We start from the raw sequence: 17,985 nt of genomic DNA on the forward strand, positions 1-17,985 counted from the left end.
TCATTATACCTACACTTATTATATTACAAATTTTAGACTGTAATTTTTGTTAGTTACTACCTACACTTATTATATTACAAATTTTAGACTAATTTTTGTTAGTTACATACCTTGCTTTTTAAGTTAACATGAAATTTGATTTTAGCGTTTACTGTTTACCTAATATAAATATCATCGCACAAGTCATCGCTGAGCTGTATAATTTTATAACATTTTTGTTGATAAATGTTTATCTACCTAGGTACATACCACATGGTTAAACGATGTACCTAACTATTGTTGTATTTATAAGAATTCGGAAAAAACCTGGGTAAATGAGTACTACTCTGTTGTTCATTAAGTGTCAATTATTGGGTCACTGTAATAGATGCGTTAAATTTGAATTGAACGATATATCATTGTCTACGAAAAACGATTCTGATCGAAGACGAAATCAATCAGCTAATAAAGTAATTTGTTTTATTATTATTATTACTACTAATAAAGGTAAGTAAAGAAGTTTGAATTATTTTTTTGCTGAAAACATTGTATTTGAAATGTGTATATAATATAATATAGGTACAAATAACACGGACCAGCTCATTGGGAAGATACTAGATTTCCTAATGGGCCAATTTGTCTTTGGATTTACTATAATTCTACAGGTCTACATAGATTTTTTATATTTAATTGGAATATGAATCAATGCGTTAATGTAGAAATAATAATAAATATAATATACACATATATATACAACGATTAAAATAAATAAATATATGTTTATAATAAATCGATAGGTAAATTAATTAATTGATTTAAATTAAATTTCAACCATATTGGTGCTAGCTGCGTCACAGTTTTTAATTCATGGATTTTTGTAATTTTTCTGGGATTTCTTTTATCATTATTAAATAGGTACCTATCCTAAGTTACCATTAGGTAGATTCCTGATATACTTTGATCTGGTAATTAGTTATTATTTTATATTTATTAGTTTATTACCTATTTTGGGTATAGGTAATATTTCTAAAAATAAGCGTTTAATCAAAATTATCATATTACATGCATACTTATTTACATGAATACATCATATTATTGGTGTACTGCACTTTATGTTATAACTTAAGAATATTAATTACTCATTAATTGTGAGTACATTGAACTTTTTTAATATAGGTACCTATTATTTATTAATTATCACGTCTCACCATTATCATTTCAGAATATAAGATTATCAACTTAATATGACTATAAACTTATGAACTATTTTGTACATTTGGACACCTAGTTATTATTTTTTAGTTATTCTTTAATTAAAATGATCAAGACTTTTATGGATTGTTATAAAAATATAGACAGCTATACCTCATAAATTATTGTTTCTATTTGTGATAAAATATGTCATAGGTAATTGATGATATTAAATAAAAAATGATACCCTTCTTCCAAGAGTTGATAAATTTCAGGGGTAATTACCTAGGAGGCTCAGATAGTTTAAAAGCTAGTGAATTATCTTGTCGACTTTCCCGCATTATACATTATTATATTGGTACCTAACTATACTGTAACTTTCTATAGTACCTAATATACCTAGTGTAAGTATTAGTACTATGAAAAAGGGCGGTCAGAAGTCGGAACCGGTAAGAATTTGAGAGAATGAAAAATAATTGTTTAGGTACTTTTCAACAAGAGTTATGACGATTGAAATTTTTATTATATCCACCTAGTAATATAACCATTTAAGATACATTAATATTTAGTGCTAAACCCGCACGGGTAAATGCAAACTGGGCATGCGATTACCTTATTGGTGTAAACTCTGCTCCAAAAATTTTAGGTAATAAATTAGGTAGAATGTAAACTCGACTCGGAAATTTCAGGTAATAAAAATGTTCATTGTAATCTCGGCCCGATAATAATATTAACCGATAAAATATAATAAGCAGAAAATTTTTAAAAAAAACTCTTAGAAAGAACACTTACAAAATATAAAAATAAGGAAATATCAGTGAGCGAATATGTTAAACACATGGCTTTTTACTTAAAAAAATAGACTTATTTATTATCACACTACAATTTTTCAAAAATATTATAAGAAAATTATATGTAAATTTTTATCCGGGCCGAGTTTACAATCGCCCAACTGCACAAAATGAGGAATATTTATAAATTTATTTTATAGGTATCTAATATCACATTTTTTTCTTTTTAGATGGAACGTTATTTCATACAATAATAAGCTTACACTATAAAATATAAATAATACATATTTATATAATAATAAATTTAAATATCACTTAAACTTATAACTGTTTTAATACAGTTTTACGGGTTCTGGGCAAGTATAAGTACTAAGACTCGGTAAACCGATAAAATTACCATATCCGTTGTCTATACCTATGTTTTTACAATAATCAACAAAACTTGCGATCGTTTTTACACTATGTATATATGTATAATGCAATAGGTGCTGTCAAGGTGGGGGGGAGTTAAGGAGTTGTAACCCCCCCCCAAAAAAAAATTTCACTGAGGCCTAGCATAAAAACCTATATAATACATATAGATATATATACGATGTATATGTATTGTAATGATGTAACCCCCCAAAATTTTTTTTCTAGTCGCGCCACTGGGTGCTATATATACACACACACACACACACACACACACACACACACACACACATATGCACACACAATATCCACATTCGTATATTATATATTATATAATAATGGTCGTGTTTGAGCGCACGCGCACTCGATTGCCGCGGGTTACGTCGTAGCCGTATTTATATATATACGCGCGCGCGTGTGTGTGTCTTTTGAGTAAATGCGCGCGCACGGCGGTCGTTCGTGCATGTGTGTGCGCTAGTGTGCCGCCGAAACGCCGAGAGCAGGATGAGGCCGCCGCGTCCGCTGGAGTCAGATGAGCGCGGCTATACGACACGGCGGACACACTGGAGCCGCGCGAATGCTGCGGCGCGTCCTTTAGGGGTTGACGTCACGCGGCGGCGTCGGCTATATAGAGTGCCCATAAACTTTCGAAGGGGGGTATAGTTCGCCCGTCGGCGGTGCGGGGGCGGCGGGAGGGCGCTGTACCTATATATGCATGTATATATGTATATACGTACGGCCGCGGTGTCTGGTGCGCAGGCGCGAGCTTGCGCCTGTGCTCGTGTGCGCGCGGATAAGGCAAGGCCGAGAAATTTGTCGGCGGCGCGAGGGTGGTCGGAGAGCGGACGGGTTGGCAACGCGAGGGGAAGGCACGGCTACGGGTACGCTGTATGTACGGCAGTGTATGTGTGAGCGCGTATATACGCTAACTCGCTGCAGGTGTGTGCGCGCGCGCGCGCGTGAGCGAGCGGGTTTCGGGGTTTCGGGGTCGCGCGTAAGGGGGTCCGGGTGGCCGTGCTGGTGGCGGGGGTGCGTGCTAGGTGCGCGCGTGTCAGAAGGGGAGGCGCGCGATTCGGCCGCCGCAGTGTATAATAGTAGTGTAGCTCTTGCAACATTCCGTGTACAATATCTTTCTTTTTTCTTTTTTTTTTTTCTAAAACAATTTTTTCGCTTTCCACGTCTACCCATTTACAATAATTACAATAAACACATCATGTTTCGTACGATATCCATCGCGTTGTAAAAATATAAATACATGTATATGTACAATACATAAACAATATAATATATAATCATCACGACAATTACAATTATTATTCATCTCATCCGCTGCGGCACTTCGACCCCGTCAGCGCGACCGCCATGTTACCGGAATCTGGTGAGCACACACACACACACATACGCGCGCGCACACATACACATACTTATATATAATATAATATATTGTGTATATATAAATATATATATATGTAATATGTATGTTATATCGCGATATATATGTAATGTTGTACGTCGTTTACGCGAATACGGGTATTTTTTCCGTTCGCGAGTACTCGTCAACGTCGTCGCGGAGTAACAATCGTTGTCGTCTTCGAATTTAATATTATTATCGTCTGCAGTTACGAAGTTTTATCGGTTTTTTGTTTTTTTTTTTTTTTTTTAACATGTTTAATTACATAATATAGTTATCGTGCTGCACTAGTCGTCGCGCCGTTTATTCATATTGGAAAATATACGCGAGCGACAGCTACACAATATTATCGTCTCGGGGTAGGTATAAACTCGCGCCGGTCTGGGTCAATTTTTTTTTCGGTTCACCGAGACGTCCATACTATACGCGTATTGTGCATTTGAACTCGACGACGACGACGACGACGACGACGATGTACCTACACTATAACGCGCGTCGACTATAATCCCGTTGCCGTCATCGTGATTCGTTATCGCGTTTAATAATATAATATATAAATCGAAGATTTACACCTCAACGGTTTATTTATCGGTAACGAAACGAAAATATTATGTTTATGACATTATCGTACGCGGCAGCGACGGGCGACCGACGAGTATATTATCTATTGTGGCGATAATAGTGGTGTCGACATATTATTATTATATAATTATTACCGTGACAATTTTTCTAACACGTCTCCCAAGTCTTCGTAATAACTACACGTCGCCTATAATTTTTATCACGAAACTCTGCCGCCGCCACTGCAGTCATGTCATCGCCAATTGTTGTGCAGCCCTCAACGAATACGGATACCCGTCGTACACCCGCATCGTCTACCGCAGGATGCACCGCGACGATCGTCTACTATAAATAACGGATTCGAATCGGTTCCGGCGACTTTCTTAAGTGTAACGTATATTATGACAAATATAAGTGTACACACAATCGCCGTTTAGATTCCCGCAATGACCCTTCTTCTCCTCACCGCCCCGTAACGTGTATCAGTCAATGTTAGTCGTCCGTTGCTGCTATAAACGACTCTTTTATTTATTTATTTCTCTCGATAGATTTTTCTCAAAACACTTTCTCCCCTCCCCTTATCGTCGTCCTGTGCGAAATTTCGCTCGCGACAGATACGGCGGTGCGTCTTATTCGACAACACAATAATTCAAACTTTTCTTCATAAATCGCGTAATCGTTTAGTCAGGTCGATCGTATTTTTTTTACGTTCTTATCGTATTTGGCGTTCTACAAACGCTAAACGGGTGGTACGCGCGCGTAGTAAAAGTCGAACATCCGTCGTCCTCCGATCGATATGTGTCTATGATATAATGTATAATATATTTTATCTATGTCGTAATGTATATATCACGAGGTATAATAATATTATAGTTTATTATAGTAGCGTAGTAACTAGTATAGTATGGTATGTATTAGATAGTTGTGTTGGTATATTATAGTATCGTATAGTGCAATTCAATGGTATTTATTCAGCGCCGACTATAAATAATGATGTAATATAGTTTGCACTTTGCTCCCATGAATCTAGACGAATTGTTTTATTATTAATGTCTACATTTTTTTTATTCTATGTGTACTTATATCTTGTTTAGATTGATGTTACAAATGACGAAACACAACATTAATATTTTTATTTATAGACATTTTATGATTTTGAAATACATTTATTATCGATAACAATGAAATCAATATGTCGTTTTTAATAGCTACAGAATATAAAGTATGTATTTATGTATATTATAGTTCGCACTTTACGGCTAAACATGAATTTTAAGCAAACAATTTTTCACAAATTCGCAAATAAATATAAATTTTGGTAAATATTGCCATTATCGATTTTCACTTCTATGAAATAAAATAACAATAGTTGTTATACAGTTTGTATTATTTATAAGCTTTTAAATAGCACGATATACCTACTAGCTGTATAAATTTTATAACTATATAAGTCTATTAATGTTATCGATTGGACACATTATTAGCGTTGATTTTGTATTGGAACTTTGGAAGCCATTGAATATATTATATCTATATATAAATAGTTATACACATATTACATAATACAATAATAGAATGTTTTTAATGAAATCAACTGTACACTTTACATACGTACAATAAATTTAATTCGAAGAATAAACTACCTAATAATAGTTTGGTACCTATAGTATTGATTATTATTTGTCTTAAAATATTTTCTATAATTTCCTCTTTTTCATATAAGGAAATGACTATTATTTATTTTATAATTAGTCAAATCGTGTGCATGCACTGTTTCCGTTGTATCGTTAGTGTTAATTAATGCATATTACATTATTTAGTGAATTTAATCATATCTTATCATTTTTATTTATAATTTGATAACAAGGTAATTTAAATAATAATCGTCTAATGATACGTTTATAAATTTGTGTTTAGGCTGTGATGTGTGACAGATAGCAACAATGGCGGTGGGCAAGTATTACTGAAGCCCACCCCCACCACAACCTGGAGCCCTTAACCCAGGCATCGCTGGTGCTCACCATGGCGGTCGCCATCATCCTCCTTAATATCCTCATAATCGCTACGTTCACCAACATAAGAGGTATATATTCGTTAATCAAATTATATAAAAATAATTTCTAGCATAATAAAAATGAAATTTTTCAAAACTGAGCAAGTTATTATAATTTGATTAGTGCCATTTAGAAGCTAAAATATAAGTTTTTTCGTATTGGATTCAATTTTTTAATAACTCATCATCTTTATATAATAGGTGGAGGAGAGGTGATGAATGTATACTTGGTGTCACTGGCTCTGGCCGACCTGCTCTACGGTGTGCTCGTAGTGCCATTTTCCGTGTATCCAGCACTAGTGCAACAATGGGTTTATGGAAAAATTGCTTGTAGAATAATCGGATATATCGAAGTCGCACTATGGACCGTGTCTGCATATACTCTTATGTGGATTAGTGTGGACAGGTAATAATTTTAAAGTATTTGGATACAATACGGGTGATAATAATTATTTAGGTTCTTCATAATAATGCACGATGGTCACTGAGATATCATAAACTATACAAAAACTAAAATATATTTTTTGTTTATATTATATATTATATATTATATAATATCATGCTACTACCTACATAATACCTATTATTTTAGCCATATAACATATATATTATATATGATGGTGTTAAATTGCCTATATATGACGCCGTCATAAGAAATATCGATAATTGCTTTTAAAATAATTCATACAGTATTTGCGATTACTCTTTGTACTTTAAATTATTAATTAGTTATTGACAACTATAATTTAAATCTAAATACTACATATTTCCCAAATACAATGACTTGAGTTCTTTAAGTTATAGTATTTAAATGGTAATTGTTGTAGCCTATGATTATATTTCTATAAAGTGAAAACGTCAGATATTGACCTAAAAGTTTATTATTTATGTATAAATAATTCTGTTATAACATGATTTAAAGTTTAAATAAACAGAATTCAAGGGAAGGGTGAAATATAGGTAAATTTTTATTTTTTTTACTGTAATTCTTAATACCCCACCCCGTTTTGTTTAAATTTGTTAATGCTTATAAAAACCATTAGTTCAAAATACATTTCAAACCATATTTGTATACTACGTTTTAAAATATTTACTGTTCCGTTCCAAAAGTTCAAACTTAAATAAAGTTAAAATGGAATATATATTAGGCATAAAATCCAAAAAAATTTACTTTTTATTTTGCCTATAGGAATAGCGTTGCGTTTTAAATGGATCATCTGCGGTCAGCTGTTATATCGAATGATTTTGCAGTGAGTGCGTAGGTACTTTTATGCAACGTACTGGTATATATACCTAACATAATAATAATATTATCTTTGTTGTAACGGTATATATGATTTCGAGCGTGTGCGTCACCGACACGTGGTATATATTTTATATTCAGAGGTAAAACACTCAATTATGCCAATTTCGTGTATACCATATACATTCCACGAACTCATGCACCTTTTCCTACCATCACCGATATTACGACTAGTTCGTGGTATGTAAATTGGCAAAAATTCTCAACTTTTTTTTTTTAAACGGCTTTTTTAGTTATTATTTTATATTCAATATTATATGACAATTAAACCGTAGCCGATTTGAAATGTTTATGATTTATCGCTATGACTCTATAGGTGCGTATTATATCTAGCACACCATTTTTTTCATTCTTAGTTCAACCCAGATTTATTATATACAAAATTGTTTTGTATAATATTGTAATACCTACTAGGCGTATACATTTATATAATATATCTCATATACATATTATTATACTGCAATTCGATCGCATGTCTTAGTTGCGTGTTCTGCACTTCTATACGATGTGTAAACATTCTTCTCACCAACGACTACTGCACGAGGAGGGACCAATTATACTTAACAAAATATAACACATCAAACATCTATTTTGCGTGTACACAACACCACATTCCTGTGATCACGTACATCATGATATCATTATCATATAGTGGCATCGCTGTAGTTAACGTCCATTGTATGTACTTATATTCTATAGTCTGTTTTAAAATTATAGATTCGAATATAGGATAAAAATATGTTAAAGCTGTAATATTGTGTGTTAACATCACGTTAAGTTAAAACAATATATTCTGCTTGTATATATATATATACATACATACATACAAATAGCAAACATCTTTTTACTTCACCTTTTTCACTTGGATTGACGCTCACGCGGTTGAGTATCAACATATACACCATTAGAATGCACACTAAACTAACCTACTTAATACTAAAACAATTGATTTTGTTAGGTTAATGGTTAAAATACAGTAAGATATTATTCAGGTCTAGAATCCAAGTCGGTCTATATATTTCACGTAATGAATGGTGTGTTAAAATATTACTTAATATACAATACGTACAATATATTATAATACGTTATTATATATTACATATTTTACAAATCGTATAGAATATTACACAGGACGAAATTTCAATCGCAGAAAACTTAAAATCATTATTCCTCACAACTCGACCTAACTTTCGACGAGCTATAGAACGATGTGTGTGTGTGTGTGTGTGTCTGTGAATATCATTGCTCTAATTGCGATGCGCACGATAATAAAACATACACAATACCTATAATCTATTTATATATATATATAACTACGGCCATACACACCCGATGAAATAATACGCGTGTGTACGATGTGCTTTTTTCGCAGGTACATAGCGGTACGCAAACCAGTCCGGTACTTTACGGTGCAGACGCGCACCAGGTGTCAGTGCTGGATGGCGTTCACGTGGATATCGTCGGCGATGCTGTGCAGCCCACCGCTGCTCGAGTTCGGTGATCCGGTATTCGACCAGGACACGGCGGTGTGCATGCTCGACTGGCAGGGCATGGCGGCGTATTCGGTGACGCTGTCCATACTGGTGTTGGGGCCCAGTCTGATCACAATCCTGTACACGTACGTGTATATTTACGGTGCGATCAGACGGCTGCGACGCGGCTTTCTAGCACACGACAAGGTATACAATAATAATAATTCAACACCGAAATTATATATAATATACAGACATAAATAATTATGTTATGTCGACGTACACGACATATATTGCACAGAGCACGTATAGGCGCGCACACGGCTACGGCTCGTTCGTTTACAGGGCCGTATAAACACGGTTGACCTATAGTAATTTATCGCGGACAATCGTTATTCGGGAAATATTGCGGCCGTATTTTAAACTGGTCGTGTAGTCCTCTATAATGTATTGCAGAATGACTCGTGGGGGTAATACTTGATTGTGAGCTCGCATCGATAAAAACAAATGCAGTCTCCTATAGCTGTTATTACCGATAAGATTTACGACTATAGTTGCAGTAGATTATAACGTACAGTAAAAAACTGTATAGATAATGTAAAAATATACAATAAAAAAAAAATATATATATTTTTAATAGTCTGCAGTTTATGATTCATTTTCATATGTTCATTCAAAGACGTTTATAAAATTAGTACCTAGGTACTTGCCGGTTGCCAACAATTATCAATTAAACGGAAAAAATCATTTTTTTAGTGATTTTTAAATATGGATACAAAAGAAGTACCATTTCTTAAATATTATGATCAGTCTTATAGTCGTGTAGCTCCAAGTAAAATGTATTGCGAACCTCGGAATTTATCTGTTTGAATGCGGAAAACGAATGCTTAACATCATAGAATAGTATTTAAACTTAAAAGATACGTAACTAGTAATTGTGTGCGGGCAAGCGATTAAACGATGTATTATATCATTAACAAAAGCTCGATAATGGTGTTTCACCTATAAGGTAGGTATATACAACAATAATATGTTACCCTAGATACTCGTTCGCAGTAGGTAGGACAGTGTTGAACTATCAAATTAGTTTCGTGTAGAAAAAGCGATTATATACCCTTAAACCACGAATCCATGAAATAAGCATTTTTATAGAAAAAGGCGATTATATACATTTGCATATTTGCACATAATCACGACATAGTTGTTATAAAATGGGCGTAACTGCCGTAACTTACCTATACATACATAGATTTATTGTTTATAACTACACATACTGCTATAGTAAACAATATTACTGTCATTGCAGCATAATATAATATAAAAATAAAAATATTAATTACTTATTTATTATATTATTACTCATATATAGTAGTATAGACTATAGAATATAGATTCCAGTATGCTACACATTTGAAACAAATTATAATAAAATATTTAAAGTTATAAAAACCTTTAAATCAATTTTATTTAAGTTTCATCAAATTTTGTGATGTAATAAATACAATATGAAAATTATAAATGATTTTGGTTCAAAAATATGTATCAGATTCGGGATTTGGCTTATATTAACCAATTTAATCTTATTTTGCTTATATTTTTATGTTTTTTAAATACATTTTAACACGTAGTGTACGAAGTTACACCTATTGCCTACATATCGCTTGGCGTAGGTATGTTAGCTTAGTTAATTGTAATTAGTTATGCCAATTTTTTACTACAGTTTATAATAATATAGTAACATAGCTGGTAACACACAAATTTGAGTTATATTTTATATTTTATTTATTATATTATATATTCTATAGTATCATACAATATTAATCTAGATAACCGCCATCAAGTTTTTCTATAACTGTTCGTTCTGTTATTTGTCACGATATATATTACTAACGAATAACGATAATAAAAACTGTTTATGACAATTGGTAGGTTTATAACACAAATGATTATTACTAAACCTAGCTATTATTATGAAAACCAAAAATGTAGAGTTATAACTTAAAATAAAATATAAAATATTTAATATCTTATCAATAAATTGTTAGCCGCATTAATAATGATATAGTTTAGATATGCGTTTAAATTAATCCGACCAACAATTGTGTTTAAGTAAATATAAAAAATATAATCAAACACTAAAAATTAATTTCATATATATTTAATGCATAATATAAGAACAATTAATAATTTACATGATTAAAGCGTTGGTTGAAAACTCTGATTTTAGACTTAGAATTTATATGTAGAGCATTGGTTGAATATTTGCATGCTCTAAGAGTTTTAGTTTACCTCGGCAACACTAAGTTTTTAAATAATACCCAAACTTGATACTTTTATTTTTTGGAAATATTTCTCAACTTTATTCTTGGTTCTCATTCGAAGCTTAACTTTTTAAAGTTTTCATGGATTATTTGTCTTTAAGCTGATAAGGTAAAACCTTGAAAATTTTAATGGATGCATAATATTTCTTCAAAACTTTAAATTTAACTTTAATTTTTTTTTTAAAGTTGTTGGCTTAAAATAATTTTTTATAATTTTAGGTAAAACATTGAATTTATTACAATAACTTATTATAATTTTTAACAAAACAAAATCATTGTTGATTTAATACTTGAGTTGTATGTGTATTTTAATTATTTGAACAAGAAATGCATTTTTTTTACATCGAAATGAAAATATTCACAAATAAGCTAGTTAATCATACTAATACTAGGTATCTTAATATAACATTCTATTTCAATAATTTATAGTGAGTTGTAACTTTTAAGTATGTAACAAATAACAATTGATTCGGGTTCTAGTAAAATTAATCAAGTTAAATCATTAAATTGCTTAAACGAAATTACGGTAGATTTCTTATTAAATTTTGACTATAATAAAAAAATTAAAGGGACCGGATACATTTGTCCTTAATTGGATTTTATTGGAAGAGTGAATCGAAAATTCCCCTGGTGCTTTTGACATTATACATACGCTTGAATAATGTATTGTTTTATACTAACCGAAATGTCAAGAGTTTAGAACTATTAAAACAATGTACAACTGCAATGAAAAAAAAAATTGAATATTGTAATTTTGTTCATTATTATACTCTATGTAAATATGTTTTAAGTTTTAAGACACACGATTCCTAGTCTATTATGATGTATTGGTGTATAACATTTATAAACAGCATATTAACCCGTTATTTTCTATTCTACTAAAATATATCATTACATCGTTTCAATAAAAATCGTATGATTATGTACAAAACCAATATCATACGTGATATGTATATCATATAGAATAAACATGTGTATATATGATATTATAACTTCTTATGTTAGATTAGGCTATAAGTTATTAAACAATGTTATGACTTAAGAATTATTTAAGCATCGCATATGGCATATTTACCGGAAGATTATTTTAAATAATCATACAACCATTCATAATATTATACCTATGATACTTTATTTGAATATCAATATAGTTATTGATTTATATTATAACGATCGTCTATTATCGTTGTGTACAGGAATACGTTACAGCGTTATCTGAAAACTTGTCCAATCCTACACACGTCACGTCATTCGTGTTGATCGTAACGTTTTGGATTTGTTGGACCCCATTGATGTCCATCAAAGCATACCAACAACTGGGTGGTGTACCGGCGGTGCCTGGCCATGTCCGTTTCGCCGCCTTGTGGCTGGGCATTTCCAACTCGGTGTGGAAGGCGTTTGTGCTCATATTTCTTAGTCCGCAGTTCCGCGTCATGCTCAGATTGTTGTGTTTGACGGTATTCTGCAAACGGAAAAGTCGCGCTGAACTTGAGCTACTACAACTCGACATGGAAGATCACTTCCTCTAAGTTAAGTATTATGTTGATGTTTTTTTTTTTAATAATCATTATTGTTGAACTTTGTTTTTGTTATAAATCGAATGTTCTTCCAGAGAACAATCATTCGTCCATTTGTTTACGTTTTATTCAGATAAAAAAAAATTGTTTCAAACGAAATCTAATTTATTAAAATTGTCGTTGGTTGTATACCCCCGAACTCATGGAGACATCCATGAATTAGGAGAATTTTTAATAATTTTAGTGTGCCGATAGAGCCAGTATAATCATACATGTCATACTAAATGGTGTTTTTCGGAACATTGTAGAAAAAATTATTTTTTATAGACTGTTTTTAAATTATTAACAATTGTTTTGGAACAACTTGTAAATTATAGTAGATCAGTAAATCACGTATGAATATATATTTTACGGGCAAATAAAATTGGTATGTTTAAAATATACATCAACAGAAAGAGTTGGGCAGCAATTTAAAGAAAAATAACGTTTCCTTCTCAAAACTTTTACAAAATACAAATCATATTAAATTACAGGGCTTCCAGTTAATAATCTAATACTTATATAAGTTATCAAATTTAATCAGTTAAATGGAGATTAATCATTTTCAATATTGAATTATTTGTTTTTATCACGAAATAATATTAAATAGGTACTTTTATTTTTACGCCCAACTCTGAAATCATGGTATGACTTTTTATCGTGGTTTTAATTACCACTTAATAAAAATATGCCTACAATTTTTAAAACGCACTGATTCGTTTTGTTGAGATTTAAAAAGTATGAATATATAGGTGTAGTCTAAATAATATGTAAACAAACGAAATGCGTATTTTAACAATAATCACTTTTGGAATTATATTTTAATACGAGTTGTTTGTTCCTATTGTAGTGTTATTATTATTATCATTATAATAATTATTATTTTTACTATAATGACTTGAGCCTGCCACATTTTTAATAAATCGTTCAATTTAATAATATACTAATCGCACTGAATGAAAAATAAGCAATCAAAATAGTTAGTATCATTCTCTAATTTTTAGTAATACCTACGATAAGTATCGATATTCGATTGGGAAAATTTAATTTTTGAAAAACACCAATTAATAATCATTTTATGTTCACGTATCATAAATATATGATAAACCTGTATTTATATGATAGAATTAAATATCAATACAATTAGTTTAGAATAGAGAAATTCAGCAATCAGAGCGATAAATTTTTTAGACCCACTTAGAGAATATATTTAATATATGAAAAGTTTTGCTTAACTTGTTTTAAAATAAAATTTGTTTTATGAATAAATTATGATTAACAATGTTCAACATACTGATTTTGTTTAAATAAATAATAATAATTTTTTTTTATACTAAATTTAAATAATAATTTTAATGCACTCGTTATGAGAATAAAAATAAAAAAAATTAACAAATTGTTATAAAATTTGTATTCTACTGTTCTATTTGATTGGTGTTTTCAATTATCAAAAACATTATTTGTATTTTATACTAACCAGTCGAACTAGTACATAAACTAAATAGTATTGATAACAATAATAAAATCACAGTATACGACAGGGTTAGTTTACTTAATCAATATTTTGGTCTATCATCTATTTTTCATCATAATATCATGTTATTAATTACTAACTACTTAGTAATCAATAAAATATTTTAATAATGTGTAGGAAAAATTCAAGCTTCATTATAATAAAAATAATATGTACTTTGGATAATCAACAAGGCTCAATGAATATGTTTGATTGTAGTTAATTTTAGTGAAAAAAATATTAGTATTATAAAAGTTACCAGACAACCCCTTTAGGTTTTAGGCGCGCAGTTATTGTGATAATAGCGTTATGGTAAAATTAATATTGTTGACTTTTTTTTATTTATTCGCTCTAATCACCACTTCAGTTATTTAGGCGCTTACAAAAAAATGATATTCGGTCGACATGTTTTAATTATAAATATTAGTTATATTTTGTGTATATAGTTCAAAATATACACTTTACGTGGCCGAATCGACCGGCATCAAATATTTTGCGACAGCCCTTTTTTATCTGATGTACGATATAAAATGCACTTAAATAGAGAAATTATTGTATTGATAATTATTGTATAAACATTATGAGAAAAACGCGTAGCTTTTACATCATATAGAAATGTTTTATTGTTATTAAATTGACCTGCTCGTACATAATATGTTGAATTTGAAGGAGTTAGTATCGAAAACAATGTTTAAAGCCTGTGATTAGATTTTTTTTCTAAAAATGTGCTTACATTATTACAATCATTAATGGAGCACTGCTAAATGAGTATTTGTTTTTGTTTTTATTGTTATTATCATTATTAATAATGAAATATATATATTATATTATTATATATTCATATAATTTCATTACATTTTTAAAATAAAATGCTTTCGATAATTTTTTAGATCGAAATCGTTAAAATAGTATTTTTCAATAAAAATGGCTTTACTTTGATGCTAACTCTTTCAATTACACTTTCGTTGTTGGTTATTCATTTTATTTTTGAATTGATCATTGGTCAGTCGTAAAGATTGTTATTATATCACTGCTGTACTAATATACCGATATGCAATCAATTTGTACGATTAAAACCACATAAATTGTTATTTATTTATATAAAGTTATCCTTATAAACAATTAATTAAAAGTAATCGTAGATCAAAAATACATTTTTATCACTCCTGTATTTTTAAGCACCAATTTTGGTGAATACCAAAGTTAAGCGAAGAAACTTTCTTATAGTGAAAGTTGACTGATAAACATTAGGAATACTACTAACTTTTTTTAAATCTATTTTAAACAAATACTTCATTAACATGAATGTTGGACAATTTTTCAAAATACTACTGTTTTTTGACAATATTTTCTTCTAACTCCTAAATGACATCATGTAGTAAAATGAGTAATGTTTGGTTATAGTTTGCCAATTATTTAATTTGAACTAAACCAAATTACTGACATGCTTTTATTTATTATTATTTATTTTTATTATACATATAATATAATTGATCATATTGTTATTATTATAAGTGTATGTTTAAGACTGAATCATTTAGTAGATTTTTGATTAGATTCGTTTGTTTACATTGTTATTAATACAGCTAATTATTATTATTATTTTATATTATTAACATTTGATTATTTTTAATTGGCTTGAAATATTTTAAAGAAAATGTTGATATATGAGTTCTTTGGAAATGAAAATGTCCACGAGTTTAAAAGATCGAGTTATTTGTGACCTAAAACGCTTTGTTGTATATTAATTATAATAATTATTGTCTTTTAGGGTGTGTCGATTGTTAATCAGTTTTTACAGAACTATGTGTGCATATATTATGTCGGGATGATAATACCTATTACACATTTTTCTTTTTATTTATTTTATAAATAGTTACTCACTGTACACATAAAAAAGTTCACGATCAGTTATTGTTTATTGTCATTATAAATAATATATTGTAATGTGCTTTAAGAAAAAAAATGTAATGTTTTGTTAGTACCTACATCATGTATTATTATGTATGTTATTTCTATTCTTTATTCATTATTAGTATGATAATAATATTTAATGTGCCATAATTTTATATGTTATTCAGTTGTTGGTAGTGATTTTGAGATAAAATTATAGTACAAACAAGGTTTTTTCAACTATATTATATAGAAATCCGGTGTTTTTAATCATGTGTTATTTTAATACAATATTTATTACCTTTTAATAATAATTTTTTTCTTTGACAAATCAATTCAAACATAATATATTGTTAACAATAATTGGACAATTAATTTTTCTTTTAAGTTATTTTTTATTTATAAATAATAAATAAGTACCTCTACACAAACATGATATTTCTTAAACTAGAAAACAATTTGTTTTAATATTATGTTTAAAACTACGAATATCAATCTACAGTTATGCTTCAAAAAATTAAGTTCAAAACTTCAATGATAAATGCATAACAATAGTAAACTAATGCATTTGTTACTGCATTTGTGTGCATGTACACAGTAAATAGATTGATTATGTATAAGCTCTCCAAACTTAAAATCTTATGGTACGTAATTTTAAATATCGATATTTCTTACGCAATAAATGCATATTACAAAATTTTAAAACTAATATCTACTGCAGTTTTAAACTTTTAAATAATATTATTTTTTGTTCTTAATCATATAGCTATAATGTTCTGTTATAGTAATTTCATTTTATTGAATTTATGTTTATATTTATATCAATGACTGTTTGGTTTGTTTATTTCATATAAAATCAAAGTTAATAATACAATTTAACCATTTTCAAATAAACAAAAATAAGTAAATAAATAATAAACCGAGGAAGTCTTTTCGTGATATAGATGATGATGAGTACCTATATTTCCTCATTAGGTAATAAGTATAGATCATTGTAATAGATGAAAGTATTTGAAAAATATTGTGAAATTTTTAATTAATTTAGATCTCTCAAAGTATCATCTATATCAGAACTACTACTTGAAAACATATTCAAAGATGAAGATTAAAGCATTTATTGGCTACAATAAAAGGGTGTTCAGACAACAAGTATACAATATCACACATCATTGGAAAAGAACAAGTGTAAAATTATGTAACACAGAATTTAAAATTAATAATTTAAATTGTATTTAGACAAAGTTTAAGGTTAAAAGTTGGGATTTTTAATAATTTTATTAACTTGCAGTATGAAACTCCTGTTACTTCTGAATAAATACATTTCCTTAGTTTTTAGTTTTTACCCTTTAATAATTATATATGTGTAGTCTATACGCTATATATTTTAGACCCCAAGAATACCTAATGTTCTTTTGGCATAAAATATTTCATTCGAGTGTTGAGTCCGTTTTAAAATTATTATCGTTAATACTTATACGTAAATCGACAAATGAAATTAAGAGTTTAGATACTTATTTTTTAAATTTTAAA

General features: G+C 29.7%; 1 protein-coding gene across 3 annotated transcripts; it reads left to right on the forward strand.

The window, feature by feature from the left end:
• Positions 1 to 3,441: 3,441 nt before the first annotated feature.
• On the forward strand, positions 3,442 to 16,550 carry LOC114121314 (beta-1 adrenergic receptor). 3 transcript variants are annotated; one of them, XM_027983585.2, is made up of 5 exons: positions 3,442 to 3,750; positions 6,262 to 6,427; positions 6,599 to 6,803; positions 9,073 to 9,379; positions 12,690 to 16,550. In XM_027983585.2, exons 2-5 carry the CDS (start codon positions 6,367 to 6,369, stop codon positions 13,020 to 13,022), a joined length of 906 nt encoding a protein of 301 aa, XP_027839386.1. In that variant the 5' UTR covers positions 3,442 to 3,750; positions 6,262 to 6,366; the 3' UTR covers positions 13,023 to 16,550. The 3 variants fall into 3 exon arrangements, with proteins under 3 accessions (XP_027839386.1, XP_027839403.1, XP_027839394.1); XM_027983602.2 differs by lacking the exon at positions 3,442 to 3,750 and adding an exon at positions 4,158 to 4,733; XM_027983593.2 differs by lacking the exon at positions 3,442 to 3,750 and adding an exon at positions 4,747 to 5,200.
• Positions 16,551 to 17,985: the final 1,435 nt, after the last annotated feature.

This window comes from Aphis gossypii, chromosome 2, assembly GCF_020184175.1.
Source record: "Aphis gossypii isolate Hap1 chromosome 2, ASM2018417v2, whole genome shotgun sequence".
In the NCBI taxonomy this organism is placed as follows: domain Eukaryota; kingdom Metazoa; phylum Arthropoda; class Insecta; order Hemiptera; family Aphididae; genus Aphis; species Aphis gossypii.